The 23,162-nt window shown below is 41.8% G+C and overlaps 2 protein-coding genes and 2 long non-coding RNA genes across 4 annotated transcripts; 2 read left to right on the top strand and 2 right to left on the bottom strand.

Annotated features, from left to right (window-relative positions):
• The first annotated feature begins 756 nt into the window (after positions 1 to 756).
• On the top strand, positions 757 to 1,710 carry LOC107304308. The gene is made up of 3 exons (XR_001550400.1): positions 757 to 900; positions 1,107 to 1,224; positions 1,418 to 1,710. It is a non-coding gene; the product is annotated as an uncharacterized LOC107304308 (long non-coding RNA).
• A 4,896-nt stretch (positions 1,711 to 6,606) lies between these two features.
• Positions 6,607 to 7,531, top strand: LOC121054559. The gene is made up of 3 exons (XR_005811951.1): positions 6,607 to 6,786; positions 6,929 to 7,025; positions 7,145 to 7,531. It is a non-coding gene; the product is annotated as an uncharacterized LOC121054559 (long non-coding RNA).
• A 6,000-nt stretch (positions 7,532 to 13,531) lies between these two features.
• Positions 13,532 to 15,184, bottom strand: LOC102720990 (scarecrow-like protein 3). Its single transcript, XM_015837093.1, has one exon. The coding sequence runs from the start codon at positions 15,182 to 15,184 to the stop codon at positions 13,532 to 13,534; it is 1,653 nt and encodes a 550-aa protein (XP_015692579.1).
• Positions 15,185 to 21,422: 6,238 nt separating this feature from the next.
• LOC121054477 (scarecrow-like protein 3) lies at positions 21,423 to 23,036 on the bottom strand. Its single transcript, XM_040524359.1, has one exon. It carries the CDS (start codon positions 23,034 to 23,036, stop codon positions 21,423 to 21,425), a length of 1,614 nt encoding a protein of 537 aa, XP_040380293.1.
• Between the last annotated feature and the right edge of the window lie 126 nt (positions 23,037 to 23,162).

The following is a 23,162-nucleotide window of genomic DNA, read 5'->3' as shown; positions in this document are numbered from 1 at the left end:
TTAGATGGACGGGGATAGGATTCATCCTGCATGATTCTGCGGGCTTTCCTATTTTTTCTGCTTGCCAGGCTTTGAGTTTTTGCAAAGGAGCACTTGAATATGAATGCTTAGTGTTTCTAGAAGGAGACACAAAAGCCCTCCAATGGACAATGCTTCCTCTGGTGTTGGAAATAGATTGTGCAATCATGATTCAATTGGTGAATTCAACGGATACTGATCGTTCACAGCGCTAGCTAGCTTTTGTAGTCATGGAAGCCAGGCGCCTCCTCACTGGAGACAGGAAAATAGTTATTCGCAAAATTAGTCGTTCTCAGAATAGAATTAGCCATGATTTAGCAAATTATGCTAGAACTTAGGATAGTTCTATATTTTAGAGAGATAACTCTTGTAACCTCATATCACATTTGGTGATGGAGGAAGTTGGAACTGTTTAGTATATTCCTGTTTCCTCGTAAAAGAAGGAAGCCGGAAAACAATTAGCATGCTATTGATATATGAGCGCTGTCAACAAACAGCACTATGTATAGCAGACGAACTCTTACGTTGTTACAAGGTGAGTCCCAGATCACCTTTTGCTAGCTTTTGGACTTCTCATCAGATCGAACCCAGCAGCTACCAGAAACAAAAAAGAACAAATCACAAGTAATTCATAAAAAGAAAAGCATATCGCTCGCTCGCTTTTGTTAATTAGTTTCTTCTGGTGAGTGCGTGTGCGTTGTCGGTGCATCGATCCATGTTATATATAGAGAGAGAGCGGCGTACGTACGTCTGCTCAACACAAACAAGCTAGCTAGCCTAGCTCAGATCTTCCATCTGCACGTACGTACCGGCGTAATTCAGCTGATTGATTGACATAGATGGAGAACAACAACAAGAACAGCCAGCTACAGCCTCCTCCAGGTGACCATCGATCGCCCGTTTAATTTTTCTGATCTTCTAACCTTGACGTACGTACGATCTATCTGTATCTGTTCTTGATCTTCATCTCGATTGCTTTTGTTCGTCGATGAGCCGATCGATCGATCATCTAAAAACTACGGATCAAGTAGCTAAATTTATGCGTGCGCACGTCTGGGATGAGCTTGTAACTCTGTATGCATATGAAGGTTACCCGAGGTTGGATTCGGAGCAGCACGAAGGGAGGAAGAAGAAGAAGGGGCACTGCTGCGGATCGTCATGCCGCCGTGCAACTAAACGCGGGGAGGCCAGCTTTATTGAAGGATGGTACATGCGTAATTATATTAAATTACGTGTTGCTAATTAATTCACTTCATATCCTTGTTGATAGATGCGCGCCTTATATATGCCATGCCATGCCAATATGTCATGAATATATACTCGAGTCCATTAATCGATCTCTGTTTCTTCTCATACTACCGGTTTGTTCGATGGCTATTAATTTTTTTTTCTTTTTCAGCATTGCGGCGCTCTGTTGCTGCTGGCTCTGCGAACTGTGCTGCGACTGAAGAATTAAGGAACGATCGAGCTATATATACTCAGTTTTTTAGATAACATATATATGTATAAAAGCACTATATATTCCATTATCTATAAACTGCCAGTATGTGTATCGCATATGTATTTGCTCTCCCTATTAACCAAATATAATTCAGGTTGTTTTAATTATATGCATGGGTCGATGTTTGCCCCTCATACCTTTTTTTGGATAAGTTTGTCCCACTGTTAATTTCACATAATATATATTGCTCTTCTCTCATCTTATTAATTTGTCTGAATTTTGTGGACTTTGATTATGCGTACGTTTTGAGACATCAATATCCTTTCCCTTCCCGAGTTATTAATTGTTGATCATATGTATTAATGGTCATAAAAAACAATCAACCATTTTCTTCCATTCATGTTAAGAATGGTTAGTACCGAAGGCATGCACACCTTAATAAAACTGTCGACGTTCAAGATACATCTTCTTTCTATTCGTCTATTTGTCTATGCTTAAATTTAGACATATTATTCTTAGATGCAGCTGCCGTAAAGTTATTTCTATTATTAATAAAAAATCTCAACTATATATATAAAAAAAACATGATCGTGCTGAAAGTAAAAGGAACGAGATCCTCAATATTTTGTGCTGTTCACCGGTTGTCGAATATAAATCCACATGGACAGTTGGTGGCGGCCGAGATCAAAGCAGACTGCTGCAGTGAAAGAAAGATGCCTTTTAGGGTGGATACGGTGGTCTGAATTAACGTAATGGAGCACTTTAACGGTCCAAGTTTAATTTAATTAATTGCTTTGAACTTTTAGACAAGTATTTTTTTCTACCGGTTTTCTTGCTTTACTCTTTGGAATGCTTGCTTAAATACATAGCAGAAACGGTTCGCAAAACGATACGTGTCTCAGTATCCTGTACAATTTGAGAAAAATAAAACCATCATATATGAAGGGACTTATCATAAATTGAGGTCATCTTTTTATATATGCTCTATTAGAGTCCAGAGCAAAAAAGATACGAGCATATCCATAAAAGAGTGGGTGCGTAATTTTCGCTCTCCAAATTCCCATATAGATAGCGAGCAGCGAGCTAGCAAAAAAAAAAAAAATCCAGCTCCTTATTTTCTGTGTAGCATAGTGTTAACGCTAGAATTTGGGTAATTGTCGTTGTAGATTAAATTATGATTAAAGACCGAATTGGATAGAAAACAGGGCAATTAGATAGAAGGCCAAACGGAATACGACTCGGATTCCGCTGATAGAGTATGGATCGGATAAGAAATAGAGTCTGATTGGGCCTAGAATGTTACAGATAGATTCAGAAATAATCAGAGTCTGTTTAATTTAATTTTATCTATTAGTTAGAGTTAGTTTAGATTTTTCCTTAATCTCTAAGAGAATTACAGTCTAATCGGGACTTGTGTGTTAGAGATAGAGTCTAAATATATAAGTTTGTTATTTATTTTTATCTATTAGAAGTTATATATCGTGTCCAACACGGCCAAGCCTCCACCCGAGGGTATAATATGTATATCTGGGGTCATTGTAAATCATCTACATCATAATTAGATCAACTACTTTCGGTGCATCGTCACCCTCCTAACTGAGGTTTCAACTCCGGTGGAACTTGGCATCTGACGCGGGGCTGCATCGTCTCGATCTCCAGCGAAGGGGTAAGTCCTACGTTCCGTCGGGCTGCGGTAATCGCATCAACTAGATTGGAATTGTCTTGGTTTGGTTCGATCTTCTAATCTAGTTGTGTGATTGCTAGTATCGTATCAGTTTCAACTTGAGTTACTTGTGTATCTTGGGTTGATCTGGTCGACCACTTTGGACGAATTACATTGGTTTGATATTTGCTATTTGACATATTTAATCTAGTATTGTCTCGGTTAGGTCCAATCTAGTAGATTGCGTTTGTCAGATGGTTTATATCAGATTGATGTATCGTGCTCATAGTTTTATCGGAGTACCAGCCGATAAGTTATTCATCATCGGCTCATCGGCTTGATAGCGATCTAGATTTGTTTAGTATCTAGCTTGACATTGCTAGGCGTAATCTTGAACTATATTGGTTAGGTCCGTTCTTCTATGATTATTCTTAGTGATCTAGGTTAGATATTTTATAGATCTTGATCGTTTGTCAATCCTTTATAGCCGATGATATTTGCCGATCTATATGTTCATTATATTTGCATCAATTGAGTAGCCGATTGTATTACTGCATTATTTTTATACCAATCGGCTTGATTTATTTAGATCGGCAGTTATTTATGTTGCATCGGCTTATGATTACATGCAAGTTGGGTTTAGCCGATCGTAACACATGATTCATTGTTTATTCCAAATAATTTGTCGATTTATTTATTAGCCTTATCGATCTTCATGTTTCCTATAATTATATCGTGCTTAACTGCATATTGTCTTGGTTAAGTCCGATCTATGTATGTTTGGTTCGATCCGGTTATAGGGGCTCGTCCAGTCGACCAAGATTAATAAGTAACTTAGCGGATTATGTTGGTCTAATATTTAATTCAAGTATGTATTGAGTTTCTGGCCGATCCAAGCTTTCAACAGCCGATTGCTCAACCTATCGGCTAAATAGTGTTGCATCAACATCCGACCGGCTGGATTTTTAGTTACCTATCGGCTCGATAGCCGATCGACTTGTTTTACTGTTTATCTTGTCAGTTGTAGGATCAAACTGATTGGCACGCTCGTGCACTCTAAGATTTAGGTTCTGCACTGGAGCTATCTAAGATTGACTCCCAGGTCTTCGTCTGTGACACGTCAACGTTTACATTTTGACGTCAACACATAGTCTTTTCATATCACACTCTCCAAATTTTTTAGGTCCCACATATTATGTTTGCCCTCTTCTTAATTTTCTCCATATTGCTATATCTCTTTTCTCTATTTCTCTGTCTCTCTCACATATTTTCTCACGCATGGATGTTGCTACGTGGCTGTGGATGGTCACCATAGTGTTGGAAAAAGACAACAAGTGAGCAAACATTCATGATGGTGGAAGAGGAAAGAGAGGAGAGAGGTGAGCAGCATGGCAGTTGAGGGAGGAGGTAGTCGGGCTAAACAAAGGAAGGAGGTAGTGGCAATGGGGAAGCGGTCAAATGGGGCACCGCACCACCCTCCGATCAAGTTGCACCAGAGGTCAAGAGGTTGCATGCATAGTGGGAAGAGGCGGCACCGTGGCGCCAGTGATTTTAGGTCAAGGGCAATAAGCCATGCATATATGATAGCTACGAGGCTGAGGCGATGCCAAGATAGTCCACACCAACATTGTTTGGGGCCACCTCCTCACCAATTTAGGGCCAGCGCCTATGCAGACCTCACTCCTCTTCCCTGAGCTTCCAGTGTTAGCCTTTGTGTCGCCTTCTAAGCATGCCCTTTCCTAATCATATCGGTCGCTCCGTGCTAGTGTTAGAGAAGAGGAAAAAACTCTCTAGTCATGCAACAAAGTGGAGCAAGAAGGCAAGGCGATTCAATTGATACCGAAGGGAGGGGGTGAGGCGAGGCATGCAGATGGGCTAGAGGGATGGGTAGCGAGTAGATGCAAGCAAATAGGATGAGGAGAAGTTGGATATATGGGCCGATTGATACGTATGGATGGAGGTGGAACCCATAGGATGGCCACGTAAGCCAACTCACCTTATTTCGCCAGCGCAAGCCAAGGTTTGGCTTGCCAGATGTTTTTCCGGTATGTTTGCTAGCTGGTTAGAACCGTTCACGATGGGTGTGTGACTAGAAAAGGCTGGGATAATTTTTATCATACCTTCCTTGTGTTGGTCTACCTAAACAAGAAGTCCTAAAACAAAACGAATTTTAGTAGAAAATAAATTTTCTTTAGATAATGGATGAAGAAATCATCCTGATGTACTTAAACAGAAGCTACAACCACTTATTACCAACTCTAAAATACCATGTAGCAAAATTACAAAACTTAAGAGATGACAAAAAAAAAAGAACTAAACACACTAGACTAGAAGGAGAAACCAACTTAATAAGATAACCTATTAATAGTCTTCATCCAAAATTGGCAAAAATCTACATGACCGCAGCATGCACGAAGAATAAGTTCCCTATCATCCTCACACCTTTATTATTGGGCCCATAACCAGAACCAATGAGTTATTTTGAAAATCAACTGTATATAAGATTTAGTTGCAGCTTTGTTAAAAATAATATTATTTCTAGTAAGAAGAGTCTAATTAACACAAAGCAGATACTCCTATTAGCACAAGTATTTTTTTCTAAAATCAAAACCTAGCTTCTAACCAACTCCCAAACAAATATGAAACACTCCTCGGTGGATTTAATTGAAAGGAGATATGGACATCCTCCAAAGGAACTTAGGCATATGACAATTAAAGGTTATGCATAAAAAACAACATTTTGTACTACCATTCCAATTTATTTTGTAGAGAATAAATTTCCATATCGAAATAATATTATTGAAACTAAAAGAATATATGACCATAGCTCCTACTAGCAACCTCTATAATTTATGGAGGACAATTCCACGACACTTTTTGTGCGAATCCATCCTGTGAAGAACAAAATGCCGTCATGAGATGGCCATTCAATTTGACCATCGATCGATGAATGCATGCACCTGAGCCTAATTCAGAAGCCGGAAACTGATCCTGTTCTTACAGTTGATTATTCCTCATTTGTCACCAAATGCCACCACAGTTGCCGAAAAGCGACAGTTGATCAGCCTCCTATCGATTTTCACTCTCTGAACATTAGCAGCTGTTTTTGTCAAAACCGCGGCCGATCTGGTTGTTATTCCAAGTTGAGTCCAAAGAAAAGCATGGCCAGCAACCTTAACAGAAAAACAGATTCGATCCGTCATGGACGACACACACAGCGCACCAACCAAAAAAAAGGTGAACTAGTCGGTGAGGACATCGATCGAGAGCATCATACATCTTCTTTCATTTCAACACTTCTTTCTTCGGCTCTGACTATACCGATCGTTCGAGGAATCTTAGATTGCCAACTTTGATCAGCTAAGATCATGTGGAGACCGAAAAGAATCTTGATTTCGCATACTTGCACGCATCATCCCACAACTCTTCAGCTATATATAACCCAGCAAGATCTAGCCTTCTTCTTCAGCGCAATTCACAACGCAACTCGATCGGCAACGAATTTAAAACACAGCTAACTGCAGCTAGATCAAATTAAGAAATTAATTACCTCTCCCCTTTTGATCTAGCTAGTAGCCAGTGTGAGCTAGCTAGCTAGATTGGTGTATAGTACAGTACAGTACAAGCATGGACAGCAACCAGAAGAGCCTGCAACCACCACCGGGTATGTATGCATTTACTGATCAATTAAGCAATCTAATCATACTGTTAAAGTTCACTTCTTCTGTGCTCTTAATTAATTTGTCTCCATATCTCCAGTAGCATCGGTCATAATGTTGTTAATTTTGGTTTCGTTTTTTCGTCAGGCTACCCTAGGGTGGATAATTCAGACAACGGCCGTGGCTCACCGCGCCGCGGGCGAACGACAGCACGCGGGAGAAAGACCAGATTCATCGATGGATGGTAACTATATATATAGGAAACTTTACATTAATATATATCTTGTTAGTTGTATTTCTTGTTCATGATTTATTGTACAAATAACAATGTGTACTTACGCTGTTTTGATGTGTGCTTTTCAGCATCGCCGCACTCTGCTGCTGCTGGCTATGTGAAATTTGCTGCGATTAGAGGAAGGGAAGAAGCAGATGCAAATGCAGATGCCTTCGTTATATCCGTGTGCTGATAAGAGTTTCTGTCAGTTCATCAAAGTATATACCGAAATGCTGTAACACAAATTATACCTATGATTCCATATGTTCTCGACAATGGAATGGTGATGTATTATGCGTGCAGTATATGTACTTCAGTATTAGTCATTGTTTTGATCTGTACCAATTTTTTTCCTCATTTGATCCATCTATATATATTGATCATCTAATATTTACTAAGTGTGTTCTTTCGAATCTCCATGTGTAGGGTACATATATATGTAGCTTTACTACTAATAGTGTGAGCGATTTGCTTGATGCGAGGAATCTAATAATGAATTCACATACCGATCTTGTTCACAAAAGGCGGTTAATAACTATTGGCTCCGGTCACTTCCCTTTGGCCATGCGCCAGAACCTACCAACAGTGCTGGTGAGGCCAGTGACTAGCCTCTCGTCCCTCTCCCCTCATGTCACACCTTAACCTGGCACCGTCTACAATGACCACATCACAGAGGATGCGCCATAGGAGATCGAGGTGAATCGTCTTCCATGGGACCGCTTCACCGCTACTAGTCCTAGGACACATCGCTAGTCAACGATCGCAAGACTCCAAATGGAACCATATGCATGATTTAGGAGCATTTTAATTAGACTGTGGTTCGCAAGGCCCCAAACTTAGTTTGTTATACATTGTCTACCCTTGATTGATGAATGACCATTTACCCTTGTCGCCCCAACGTCGTCTTGATCCTCGTGAACTTGAGCTCGAGCATTGACAACACCCATTTTCCATAGAATAATTTATGCCATGCAAGCACATTTTGCTTTCTCTGCTGATACTGGGCATTTTTACTAATCGGACACTTGGAAAATTGATGTGTCGTGTCCCGATTTTTCGATGAAAGAGATAAATTAAATCGAAAGGATATGATGTCGATGATTTGACTATGACAATACAAGGATGTTGTATCTCACAATCACAAGACCAACTCCAATGATCATTTGTTATTTTAATGAATCGTCATCAATCCAACCATGAGAGTATTTGTTTCTATGAGCAATCAAGACTTTCACTAGAACAGGATGAACATGCAACTCAATTACGAATTAAAAGATAAGGGTAATTTTATCACCATTGAGAAGACACCGGTAGATAGATGTAAAATTTTGATACTTCCTAAGAAAGTGGATGTATCATAATTCAACACTAACATTTTAGCAGCTCATGTATTTTTTTTTCAAGTACTGCAAAGTTTCTCAAAATACAAGGGAAGGTGGAAGGACTACCTAGAGTGGAAAAAATTATTTCACTTAAAAAAATTGTTCAATTCTGCACATAGAAGTATAGAATCCAAATTTCTTCTTCAGTTAACAACGATAATTCTTTAACAACTAACTACACATACAATTATCCATAATCCTAATAGCCAAAACTGCATATTTGTAGATTCTAGTTCTAGTTCATCACACTTAGACAGTTATATACTCCTTTTACCAAGAAAACAGGGACGCCACTGTCAGGCCTCTCTCTCCCCCTTGCACAAGAAATGTTCTAATCTCTTAATTAATGAGTTCCTAATACCATCTGGACTTGCCCATTTTCACCACTTGCAAGATCAATCACTTGTTCTCCACCATTCAGTGCTCCATGTCTCGCTCCAAGTTGAGTTTACGCTTTTCCCCCTTTTCCATGACAACCGGCATTACACCCTGCACATTAGTGGTAGGATAAGGTCACTTCAATTCACTCTTGCTACCCCACCCAGATGTTCCCTTGGACAGTTTGCACCTCCACCTTTGTTTGTTAACCCAATTAAAGTACCCACATCTAAAGGCCTAGAAAACAAGCTTAGTGCATGTCATGATTTGACACCTAGCTTCTTAATGTATCCATCTCTAAAAAAACAAAAATTAGCAACGAAGCTAGGAAATTTACTCAACAATTTAATTTGGTTAATAATTCCTCTGTTCCATATTATAAAACATTCTTGTTTTGTCTAGATTCACCCATGTATTAATGTATGTGTCTAGATTCATTAGCATACAAATGAATCTAGACAAGCTAAAAGGTCTTATAACGTGGAAAAGAGGTAATAGTAAATTAATCATGCTATCGAGCATGGAATCAGACAAAGCCCTTTTCGCTGTACAAGATGGGTTCATTTGGTTGGGAACCTTAACTTTTAGAAAATCTTACAATTGAAGGAATTGAAACTTTGAAAGCATATCGATCGCTCAATTATTCACTTTACAACTTTCCAAACAAGCTTATGGGGAGCTAGGATATAGAACTTTAAGACCTTGATTCACAGGTGCATGTCTGAAGACACCGATTTATGGATATAGAACTTTAATGGCTTATATACTTCCCAAATGTATATGCTATTAACATTATTGGTCAATATTGAGCACCTCATTATTAATTGAAGTGGATATGGAAGAGAAAATGCACTGTGAAAGTAAAAGTTTTTGGTTGTTTATTGACTTATTGTTAATAGATTGGTTAAATACAACATACATGTTTGGATCGAAAATATTGTGCCAGATAGATCGAAGAAGTGATCTAACATGGCTTTTATGTTTTGATGGGAAAAAGAGAGATTTTCATGACTTGTTCTTTGCGTGTCAGTTTGGCACTACCTGGTGGAATATATCATATGGGTTTTATGTACTGCATCAAGCTTGTTCTTCTTATGCTGTTTCACATGTTGTCAAGAAGGTTCTATATTTTTTTGGAACATGAAAACAACACAAAAAAAAACATATATCTATCTTTTCAGTCATGGAGGTCTCTCTTACAGAATGTCCTGGTGCTTGGATTGATTTAACTTTTTATTCTTCTTTATATAATAAAAAAAATTAACTGTAGGGACCTCCCCTACCGTGCTTTTGGTATAAAAAAAATAAGTCTTTTTGCAAGAAAGACCATGCATAAAATTGACTCCTGGAGTTTTGTCCCTTCATCTCTATCAGTACATTTCATCACCATAAATATATATGGATAGATATCACATAGTGATGGAGGCATAAATATGGATAGATCCTAAAGCAATATCAATACGAATAGAATCACATTCACATTAGCCATTTTCTGCTCAAGCTGAACATCTGTACAGTATTTTTAGGCTCCTGCATCTTCTTAGCAAGGCTTGTATAGGCATCCAGTGGATTGTTAAAACATGGGGTTCTGTTTTTTTACCTTCGCAAGCTGGTGGTGACCGTGTCATTGCAGCTCTTGTAGTACATCCAACACCAATATTGCGTGTATCTGAGGTTGTAGGGTTGCCCCTATACCTCGTCCAACTGCAGCCAAGTTTTCTAGGATTCAGACCAACATTGACCTACATTTATTTCTAACATTTGTTAAAATTTGGTGAAATTTTGTCTGAATTTTTTGAATTAATTTCATCCATTTTGGTAGGGCTTGAAATGTTTTATGCAATTGAATGCAAGAACCTTGACTTTCTCCACCGCCTTGAGTGTTGGAGTCACCACTATGTTTATGACCTCTGCCCATTTGACCACAGGTAACATATGCCGGTACTTATTGTGCTATTACAAAAATATTCCATAAGCGCACGAAATTACCAATATAGCACTTCGCCAAGGAGTATTCTGAGTTATCATATTTATATCCCAAAGGATGCATGGATGGCTTAAAACAAATCCTTTGTTCTATCTTGCTTACCTAAAGAAATTTATACTAGCCAAACATGGGGGTAAATCTAATAAATGATGATGAATTTATGGCATGATGGCACTGGGTAAAAACACCGATCTAGTTCAAGATAATTGGAGGAAAGTTACCGGAGTTGAAAAAACTTTAGCACGAGTACGTAGAACTCATCACAACTAGAACGGTTAAAAGGGATTGTTTACTTTGGGCATAGGGTTAGGTTCCCACTATCCGTGAGCTGCTAGCTAGCCTAATCTCTAATGTCAATGCACTAGAGCCAACATAGATGATTACAAAGGATACACATGGCTCTCACCACCCAAGGACATACCCGCCCAACAACTATATCTACCCATTTCTCTGGCTAGCCTTTCTTAAAAATAAAACAGCTTAGGCTCCTTACCATTAAATTACACTAAAGTTCTCTCTCTAGTTAGGAAGAACAACTCCTAGACTTACCTAGGTCAACTAAGCCCAGACAAGAAAGCCACAAATAGGTTTATAGAACTCTAAGTTATACAACATGACAGCTGACCAATCAGTCCATTGAAGGAGAATTCCACGCACAAAATAATTATGAAAATAATGTGAAAAGTACTATGTAAGAAAGTTATTAAAGATGAAAGTGAAATATATAATAATATAAAGTGTATAATATCAGAAAGATACATGGTCATTATTGAAATAGCTCCTCCGAAACTTGACCAATCTATGTCTGGACTCAATTTCCGATAAAGTCCTACTATCTTAGAACTAGAGTTGGCAAAGCCAACTCAATCTACTTTATATAAAATAACATACTTTGGGAATGAAATGAGATGAGTGATGCGAACTCAACCCAACCGTGGGTCAATCGACTCATCCTAAAGGTTGGTCAGCCTATCGTCAAGTTGTCTAGATTGGTGCGTTGGCTGACTATCCTATGATGCCAGATAGGTCGACTGGATTGGCTAGCTTATAGTTTCTCCCCTTGGCCTCCTACTAGAGTGAGTAGGAGTCGGCAAGTCCCTCTGCCGTGGCTAGTAGGTTGGGCCTGGTCGGTCTTCCTCATCCATAATTTCATGCATTTCCTTTATTTTGATAGACACATTCATGCAAAATAACTAAGAGATAGCAAACCAATGATACATTGAACATTGTTTTTACCTATTTTATTACCCAAGGTTTGTTTTCAAAATGGCGTTTAACCATTGCCAACATCCATTAGAAGGGTAATGGGTATTTGGCACTCATGGAGAAGATAGTGGGGGGAAAACAAGGGGCGGAGAGAGGAGGAATGGGAGAGTTATGCTACTCCACAACTCTACCTCTGGCTTGCAACTAACTCTACCAGCTATAACTAACGGGTAGAGGGTAGGAAGGAAACTGGATGGATTAGGGTTATTTGTAGTGGAGTTTAGACACGTGCCTAATTGAGCATTTATGTGCATATATGATCTTCCTTTTTCACATAATAATGACAGCCTAGTAGTGATGGCGGTTAATTGAGCGAGGTTTCAAGCATTTCTTTTCTACCTCTGGTTAAATCTTTTAAATTCTATAATTAATTTGTGTATTTCAATACAAAAATAAGAATTCAAAATTGTTTGGTTCTAACATATTCGAGGTGTGAAATTTAGTCCACGTTAATTTTTCTTTATAACCATTGCCATTTACCAATCTGAAAGGTTAAAGTCTATTCGCCATATTCCAATCATCTATTCATCTCAGTACTAAATGTTAACTAATTAATTGAGTGGATCGATTTGATATTTTATCATCCAGCTGTAATTTTCACAGAAAAGAAATTTGTATATTTGATGCTGTTGTTAGGAAAAATAATCCCCGGACAAATTAGACCACATCAATATATTGAGGAAAAGAAAATGAGAACATTGTTTTCTGCAATGAAATAGGAGGATATACATATAATAGTGTTTGGAATGGAAATAAAATAACAAATAACACAAAAGCATGAATTGATATGTACTAATAAATATATCATATATTAAGAAATGAATTGTACTAATTTATCTAGCACACACAAGCACCTATCCTCCTTCCCTGCAGCTTCTGTCACCATCTATCAAGATTGTACTGGTTTCTTTTCCAGCCCTAGCTTCCCAAAAGAATTTACCACATATATCCATTTTCTGGTTAATGCCATTTGTGAAGAGGTGGAAACAACCCATCTTACATTGTTATGCTACTCAAGCAAGAATTAATCATTATGGATTTGCTCAAGATGGGGCACTAAACCAGTTATTCACCATTTCCATCGAAAGGTCGAGTCTATTCGCCATCTTCCAATCATCTATTCATCTCAATGCTAAATGGACATGCGTATGAGGATAATTGATTATATTGACTACAGAATTCTATCATCGATCCAGACGTATTTTTTTTCACAACAATGAAAATCTGAATGTTTGATGGAACAAAGTGAAAATTTAATCCCAGAAACATTCCACCATACAAAGTGAATATTTCAATATTTGATGGCACAAAGAAATTTGAGTATTGAATAAAGAAATTACAACAACATTGTTTTCTGAGCCGAAAGACGAGGATACATAATATTTTTTGGAATGGAAATAAAATGGTAACAATAAGAAAACAACATGAAATTACTAGCTAGTTTATCTTGGACACACACACGATCACCTCCTCCTCCAAGCAGAGACGGAGAACATGGGCTTCTCCTCCCTTCTGAGGACGAGCCACCCGCTGCCAGCCTCCGCCACACCATAAACCTTTTCCCCTCCGGGCATCCGCGCCGCCACCGACCTCACCCGCTCCACCGCAGCGCCGCTGCTCGTCGGCGAGAACACGAACCCGGCGGCGGCGATGCGGGCAATCCACCTCACCAGCCTCTCGTGCCGTGCCCAGCGCGGCCCGTCCTCACACGCGATGATGTCCTTGATCTCCTCCCTGAGGAGAAACCTCTCCGCCTCCTTTCGCTGCGCCGGCTCGCCGCCGTACGCCGCGCTCCCCTCCTCCACGGAGGTGAACAGCTGCTCGTAGTAACCCAGCGCCGAGGCGAACCGCTCCATGAACGACGGCCCGAAGTGGGAGGCTTCGTTCTCCGTGACGATCATGAGCTTCGGCGACAGCAGGTGGAAGCCCCGGAGGAGCTTGTCCACGTTCGTTAACGTCGTCGACGGAGACGGAAGCGACGAGGCCATGCCACCCGCTGCCGCTGACGCCGCCGCCGCCGTGTCGTTGCCGGTGCCGATGAGAGGGTGGAGCTTGAGTGTGGAGACGATGACCACGGCATGGTCACTCCTCACCCCGAGGGAGTCCAGCTTGAGCGCCAGGAGGCTGCTTGACTCGACGATGTGGAGGTCCAATGGCACGCCGACGCGGTCGGATTCGCTCATGATGACGAGGGAAGCTTGGTAGAGGAACTGCTTGTCCTCGTGGACCACGGTGAGGCGGAGACACGGCCGGGACTCGCGGCGTGTGGCCAAGGCGTGGAGGAGATCCACCCACTGGCCGTAGTGGACGCCGCCGAGGTCGACGACTTGGATGAACCTGTCGTTCCTCGTGGTCTCGAGGATGATCTCGTTGACGGCGACGGCGGCGAGGTGGAGCACCGGGCACAGGTTGAGGAAGTTCATCCGCGCGGCGGCGGCCTCCCACGCGCGGGGCCTGTCGCTGCCGTCGGAGGGGAAAGCCATCGCGGCTATGCCTTTCCAGGGGCGGAGCGCCACCCTCGCCAGCGCCTCGGCGAACGCCGCGGCCATCCTCTGCACGGCGTCGCCGTCCGGCGACGCTAGCAGCGCGATGCTGGCGAGCTCCGCGTCCGCGTCCTCCGACCGCGACACGGCCAGCGCCTCAGCGCAGCGCCTGAGGTGGCCAAGCAGCGCGGTGGAGCGCTGCGTGGCCACGTTCTTCCTGCGCAGCGCTAGCGCGTTCGCCACCGCCGCAAGCGACGCGTTCTCAGCAGCAGCCATCGCCAACGGCGCCGGCATTACTGCTGCTGGACCTGGACCCGTCACCGGCGCCACGGGTGGCGACGAAACCGCCGCCGTCGTGGACCCAACCGGCCAGAGTTGCAAGGACAAGGACATGCCGTCACCTTGGCCTTGCACTGAACCAGAAGCGTTCTGTGCCGCCGCCCCCGCCGCCACCGATCCACTCGCACCATTATCCGCTGTCGGTGCGGGAGCAGTAGCCGTTGCCATGGATGCCGCCGGAACCGGCAGCATGGAGCCAAACAGCTGGAAGTTCGCCGTGGGCACGTCGGCGGCTTGCCCTAGCATCGGCGCAGAGGCGTTCACGGAGGTCGACGAAACACCCATCTTCTCCATATCACTGCAACAGATTAGATCAAACAGGGTTTGATAAGCAAGTGTTAAGTACATAATCTTGATAACAGCGAGTGTGATGAACAAGTGCCGGATACACAATCGTGTTCTTGAGGTGGAAAGTGTAAAAACTCATTCAACCACATGGTACAAAAAGATCTGAAGAAACACATATATAAACCCTAGCTTCGTCTACTTGTATCGATTCTATGGAGAGTTGGAGACTATGCATATCCTGCTCGTGAAATCTACACCTGGAAGAAACACATAAACCCTAGCTACTTATGGACCTGACCCTGAAAATCTCTACCTAAACAGAAACACATAAACGTACCCTAGCTAGGTCCCTCCTTGTACCCTATATGGACCTGCTTCTGAAAATCTCTACCTGAACAGATCTGTTGAAGAAAGACAAAACAAGACGGTTGTTGTTGCTTGCTTGCTTACCTTAACAAAGATCTGGTTTCTGGAACAAAAAAAAAAAACCGGCTCTGCCAAACAAAAATGAAAATCAATCTGTTAGAGACAGAGAGTGCTAACACAACAAATCCAGGTTATTTTGTTCAAAAACATTGTTCAAAAACACAATGAAGAAATCAACAAGAATCAATCTGATCTCCAACACTTCCAATCAAAACATACACAAATCAATCTGAAACCCTATTAGATCTCTATGGACTACATCTAGCGCTGTATGTATCTATTCACATAGCAGACAAAGATCGAACAGATCTCGAATGTATGTGCTCTTGTGATCTCTAGCTACCTCAACACAGATAGATAGTACCACAGGACGAAGAACGGAAGAGCCTACCTAGGTTTGCTGCTGGCTAGGAGAAGACGAGAGAAGAACAGATCAGATTCAGAGAGACAGAGAGAGAGAGGAGGAGGACAACGAAATGGCAGGAGCTAGGAGATGAGTTTGGTGGAGAAGACGTGAGGTGTGAGTGTCTATTTATAGCACAGGGAAAATTAGGGCATGCAATATTTGCACAGGACAAAGAGCGCGTATTTGAAAAGAGGAGAATTTCTGTTGCCGCGCGCCGCCCCTCCGGAACTGGTTCACACACGCGCCTAATCGAACGTTGTGAGATTCTTTTTTCGGCATATCCATGACAGCCTAGAGGTGATACGGTGGCAAATTAATTAATTACACTGCCACATTTGGAGGAGGGTTTCAAGCATTTCTATTTTTATTTGTTTTTACTAGTTAAATATTTCTTATCCTAATTTAATTAATTTCTCGGGATAAATTTGAATATCTTCAAAAATGTTTTGTTCACAATTCAAATTTGGAGGTGTGAAAATATTAGTCCACATTTATATTGCCACCTGTTTCTGGTTTGTTGGTGTATTGTGTTGTAGTCATTTTTTACTGGTGAAGTTTCAAATACCATGCGAAAAAAGATATATGAAATTAGATTCATATATATTAGTGGCATATCAAACATCAATTGATTTCTCATGTACCGCGTTTCAGAATATTTTTTATCAAATACACCTTTTTAATATATGTTTTTAAAAATAAAATGATCTACAACTTTTCACCAACATCTACACCATTTGTTACATAACTTCATCTCACCTAATATGACAATGTAGTACTATGACGTCATTATTTGTTGGTATAAGTGTTTTGGACCACCATAATTCTGCCAGCATGGTAAAACCCTTGCCCTGTCACTTTCCCTAGTGTGGTTAGATGGTATAGATTTTGAAAATAATTTTTAGAAGATTTATTTTTAAAAATAAATATTAAAAAGGTGCGAGAAATTAAAAAAAAACACGTTTCATCTTAGCTTTAACATCCGCAGAATAAGACAATACATGGCTCTTATCGTTTCACAGTGGTAGATAATCTACTCATCCTCGTCTTTTCGCTTTTGCTTATATATGTTTATAACCCAAAAATTAAATTTTCAACCTTAAATTTAAAAATGATTTTGATGTTCTTTCACTGAAATTTAGTTTTCGACTTTAGATTTTAGATCCTAAGAATATGTATATAAAATTTATATTCACAAATTATTTTTTATTTACAAATATGTAATTTGTCTTTTTCATGAAAAAAAACCCAAACAATCACCCCTAAATTGTAAAGCTGAAGTTTTGAGTTGATTTTGTGGTTTTTTTTTCATCATGATTTATTTTGTAGCATTTGCTTTTGAATCATTATGAATATGTTTATAAAAATTTTATCCGTAAATTATTTTTCGTTTATAAATAGACCGTTTTGTTTTATCTTCCAAAAAGCAGAGCGATGGGAGGCTGGAGACTTTCTGCAACGAGGTCGGCTACCCATTTTTTTAGATAATGGGTACAAACATGGCCTCCATAACCACATGTAGATATACATAGGGGTGATTATTTGACTTTTTAAGGGGAAAAGCTAAACAGCACGTACCAAAAATAATTTATGAATATATATATATATATATATATATATATATTCTTTGTGATCTAAAAACAAACGATGGAAAATAAACTACGATGAACACAAAAATCAACTCTAAATTTAGGGTTAAAAATTTAAATTTAGGCTTATAACATAAGCATAAGTGAAAAGATTAGGGTAATAGCCAATAGATACAGGTCATAACTGAGAAATACAAAACAGGGGAAAAAGATAAAAACAAAAAAAAAACTAATCTTTCAATTTCTGCTACCGGACGAGTCCTGTTATGCCAATAAAACCAGAGTTAGCCGATCTTCGTGTGTGTCCTGAAATCCTGCACCTTTGATCACTGGCTTCTTCACTACACTCGACCATGCAGCTGCATAAACACCTTTGGCCACAGTTGCACCCCCAACCGCAGCCGGTCTTCCATTCTTACCGCAGTTGCCTAGCTAGCTCTGACGATTATGCCGATCGATCGAGTCCATCCACCGGGGAGGCTGTCAGTACCACCCAATTATGCCCGGCTTTACTGAAAGATTTAATAGGTCACAAAAATTGTAGGAGTATATATCAAATCAATATATAGATCGAGCCCTTAATTTTGAATAAAATTAACTAATCAGTTGCCGTTTCGTGGGGCAACTCTACATTTTAGTAGGTGTTTTTCGCATGCCCTTAATTTGTACGTTTTGCCAAAATTATTAATAACCCATTTTTTTGTTTGGGGTCATGCATGATCAATTCCAACCATATTGTTGTACTTCTGTGGTGTGGTGTGAGATGTCATATATTGCAGTTTTTTTCTATACTGCATGAGGAAGTATGTACTCCTCAAGGATCATAAAATGCCTCATATATTATGATGTATGCATGACTTCAACCCATACTTTTATGAAATGCAAAGTAGAATTCCGAAATTTAGTTACCTCAAACAAAATGCAGGTCAATGTTTGATATCTCTGGCTATGCCTGCATACATATATATACTAGATACTTGGTGCTGGTTATGGTTATGGTTAATTTTTTTTTCTATCTACATATTGTCACTGGCCTGCAAACAAAAACATATAGATCAGCACCAAAGTCTCAGATCAAACTTTCAGACTTATAATTTAAACATGCAAATATTCTATTGTTCCTTATATATCTATACCGATGAAAAACAAGGCAATATTTTTTAGTCAGAAAGAAATAGAATATAATATAGAACGGTAGAATTTTTGTAGCGAGGGAGGTAAGCACAGAGATCTATTGAATCTCGTACAGACGATAACAGTGCTAATTCATCTCTAGCTATCAGTATTTCTACCCATATACACAACACAGTACCTCCAGCATGCATGTCTATGTCCAGTACCTGGCATATAATTCTCTCGATTGAAAACAGAAGAAACGTAACTGTATGCAATTAATGAAGTTCTCGAACGAAAAAAAGACAATTCATATCTATCTATGTATTGACTACAGCTAGTACATCAAATTTTCAAATGACTAGGGTCCAAATGCTATCAAACCATTGCCCCAAGCTAATACACATATCGTTCAAAGATTTGTCCTCGTCCTAACTAAATATTGTAGATTCTTCCTAGAACAGTTAAACTGGTGCTTGAAAAAATTAATTATGCCATTTAGCTACTTTGATTTGTCGAGAAATCATAGGAAGTTTGGAGGATTTCTATTATATATAGGAAAAATTAATTCGTAGGAATGCCTTTGAAATAAACGATTGGATCCTGTCATTTCCTCGGAAACCTCCTATTGATCGGCCAATTCTATAGAGATTTTGGAGAAAAATAAGCATGAGGTTATATCCTATATTTTCTCTTTCTATATGACTTTAATTTCATATGTCTCTGTCATGCATATATGTCAACCAAACAATAGTTTTGGAACTTTTGCGTGTTTTTAATTCTCGTAAGAACTTAGTGAGCATAACATTACTAAGTTTTTCATACTCGTATGTATATTTGTATAATCCTGAATTTGGAAAGGCAACGGAAAATCCATAATCTAGGGTGTGCTACTTCTGTCTATCTTGACTAATTAGAAAGAATAAGAGCAAACGAAACTAACTCTGCAATGTGCCATTCCTGTGCATAAGATAATATGTTTCTGGATTACAGTAGCACATAAATAACCAGCACAAACATATCTGTAAGCATATGTGTCATATTCCTAGAGCGTGATCGCTTATTTCCTAGAACATGAATGCATGATCAAAACTGACAGTGATCGATTTTTGTTTTTCATATGACTAGCTAGCTAGGGACCGTCCAAATGTAGTGATCATCGTTATATGGAGCTCGTATATATATATGCTGGTGACGCATGTACAAGCCTTTGTTTCAGTTGGCGACATGTTGTGGAAATTTCTTTCGTGTTTTTTTCTTTGCACTGTCTTTTAGAGTTTTCTGGTCATGCTCAGACATAGGCCCTGTTTGTTTGGGAGGAGATAAGATAACTTACCCTAGCATGAAAAACGTAGTAATAGATTAGTACATGATTAATTAATTATTAATTATTAAAAATATAAAATAGATTAATATGATTTTTTAAAACAACTTTTCTATAGAATTTTTTTACAAAAAATACACTGTTTAGCAGTTCGGGAAGCGTGCACGCGGAAAACGAGAGAAGTTAGATATCTTATGCAGGGTGGCGAACGCAGGCTTACTTATTTTCAGATCCATGATGTTGACATCGCAGGATTTTTTTAGATAATGGATTAACCGGCCTCTACACCAACAAATTAAGGGCGTACACATCGCCGGATGATAGGATGTATATAGCATCATATATATAACCTGGCAATCTGCGAATAATAGTTTAGTTCTTATCTTTTAAATGTGGAGAAACTGTCACTGATTTGCATTTCTGATTACAGAAATGGGAGAGGATCGATCTCCTCCTATCCGTGTCTCAGAAAAGATATACTGATCCCTCCAGTCAGTTTAACATGTCATCATGTCCGAGAGGCAAAGGCTATGCAGAACTTATTTCGTTAATTGATCGATCCGAAACAATAAATATATATTTTAGTCTCGAGGGAGTAGTAATATAATCAGGGTTCAACCTATTGGTTTAGGCACTTCCATTAGGGAGGGGGGCAACAGTACAACCAAAATTTCAGTCCCAAAAAAATGAAATTTGAACAAATTTTGGTTAAATTTGAATAAAATTAGCAAAATTCACCCAATAAAAGTTAAAATTTCAGTTGAAATCTTTTCTTATCGGGCAGGGGGGTGTCCGAAATTTCGGAAATTTCCTTCTGTCCGTCCACCCATAGAAATACTTTTTCTGGTGGTAAAATGTATTTTTGTGACAGTTTTGCGCCCACAATAAAGCTCACAAGATAAAGGGATCATACTAATACAACAACATATATACCAAACAGCACATAGCAAATTAAAGCATTGTTTGAACTTTGAACTTCCTTGATCATTATTAAAGTCTGACAGCATACTGATAAAAACTCAAATGACAGTAACACAAGGATAACTAGTTCAGGTTGATCAACCTGAAACGATAAAACCTCACTGCAGAAGTACTATGATAGATGAAAAGAAAAACCAGATATAGGATGATAGGATCACCATGGTACCAAATACTCGCTCCGGTTTTTTTAAGTTGACATCGTTGACTTTTGGATATATGTTTGATTATTTGTCAAATTCAAAAAATATATAAAATTATTCATTATTTTGTTACGGTTGATGATTATTGTATATTTGAATAAAAATTTTAAATTAAACAAAGAATCGAATATAAATCCAAAAGTCAACATCATTAATTAAAAGAATCGGAGGGAGTAACCCACTGCTTCACAGCAGTAAAAAAAACCTGTCACACGTCAAAAACCATTGCTGCCGACGAGCTCGCCGGACCGCCGCCGTGGTGCGAGCCCGATGCACCAGCATCAGCTGCTGCCTCTGGCGGCCGCACAACGCTCCTCCTCACAGTCCACGTCGAGACCGAGAAGACTGGCTTGTTGCTCCAGCAAATCATGGGGAAGCATCCGCCGGCCTGCACAGCCCTGAGCACCCCCACGGCGGCGCCGGCGCCGCCGCCCGCAGCCACCTGCCGCGCGAGCGCCTCCGTCATCCCCAGCGCCTTGGCCATCGTCGCGGGGGAGAAGCCGGCGGCGACCATCCGCGCGCCCCAGCGCTCCAGCTTCTCGTGCCTCTCCCGCCGCGCCGAGCCGACGCAGACGACGATGTCCCTGATCTCCTCGCCAAGCAGCCACCGCTCGACGGACGCGCGGTCACCCGGCGACACGAGTGGGGCGCTCTCCTCCACGGCGTCGAACAGCGCCGCGTAGTAGTTCATAGCGTTCCAGACGCGCGGCTGGAGCTCGTCGACGTTGTGGTCGGCCTCCTGCTCCGTCAGGACCATCAGCTTCGGCGACAGCCCGCGGATGGCGCGGAGGAGCGCGTCCGCCTTCGTCGTCATCGTATGCTGCGCGGATTGCTCCCCTGCCGGCCCCTTCCCGTTCCTGGCTTCCTTGCGGTAGGCGAGGAGGCGGTGCATCTGGAGGTTGGCGATGACGGCGAGTGATTGGCCGGCGACGATGCCGAGGGCGCCCCCGACGCCGGTGAGCGCGTCGATGCTGGATTGCACTCGACGGAACGTGAAGTTGATGTCCAGGCGCTGGGCCTCCGCGGTGAGGTACCCCTCTGCGGCGGAGAGGACGTCATCCGCCTCGTTCACGACGGTCACGCGGAGAAGCCCAGGCGGGCCACGGGGGCGCGCGGCGAAGAGGCGGACGAGCTCCACCCACTGGTTGATGTCGGAGCCGCCGAGGTCGACGACGTGGACGACGCCCTCCTCGTTGTCCATCGCCTCGAGGATGGAGAGGTTGGCCGAGGCGCCGGCGATCCGGACGAACGGGCAGATCCCGCGGAACCTATGGCGCGCGGCGGCGACCTCCCCAGGCGGCGCGGCCTGCGGGAGCTGGAGCAGGCGGCAGAGGCCGTGGAACGGCACGATGACGTACAGCGCGAGCGCCTCGGCGAAGGCGGACGCCAGCCGCTGCAGCGACCTCCCGTCGGGGGACGCGAGGTCGGCCACCCAGCGCATCCCGTCGCTCGCCAGATCGAGCTTCCCGATCGCCACGGCGTCGACGGTGGACCGCAGCAGCTTTATCAGCAGTACGTCCCGCTCCCTCTCATCGACCGGGTACGCCGGCGTCGGCGGCGGCATCGCTACATCCGCCACAGGCGCCGCCGTCCAATCCAGGTCGTCGTCGTCGTCGCGCGGGTTCGGCTGGTCCCCCACCGCCTCCGCCGCGGACGAAGACCCCATCTCCGGGCTCTTTCCCTTGTTCCTCGGCGCCTTGCCCCTCTCTCTCGCCAGAAAACGCCCGGCTGCCCCCTCCACAGCCGATGGCGCCGCTGGCCGTGCTCCTGGAGGGGCGAGGGCGAGGGCGAGCCTCTCGGTCGTCGGCTGCTCGGCGGCCATGGACGGTGCGACCTCACTCTCTCCTCCCTCACGTTTTCCAGAAGCATAAGCAGCCAGCCAACTGCACGGTGCACGCTGGACGCCTAGCAAGGACAAACGAGAAGGTGTTAAAGGTGCAACGCTAGG

Source organism: Oryza brachyantha, chromosome 5, assembly GCF_000231095.2.
Source record: "Oryza brachyantha chromosome 5, ObraRS2, whole genome shotgun sequence".
Lineage (NCBI taxonomy): Eukaryota > Viridiplantae > Streptophyta > Magnoliopsida > Poales > Poaceae > Oryza > Oryza brachyantha.
The sequence above is the reverse complement of the archived record's forward strand: the minus strand, read 5'-3'. Positions and strand labels throughout refer to the sequence as shown.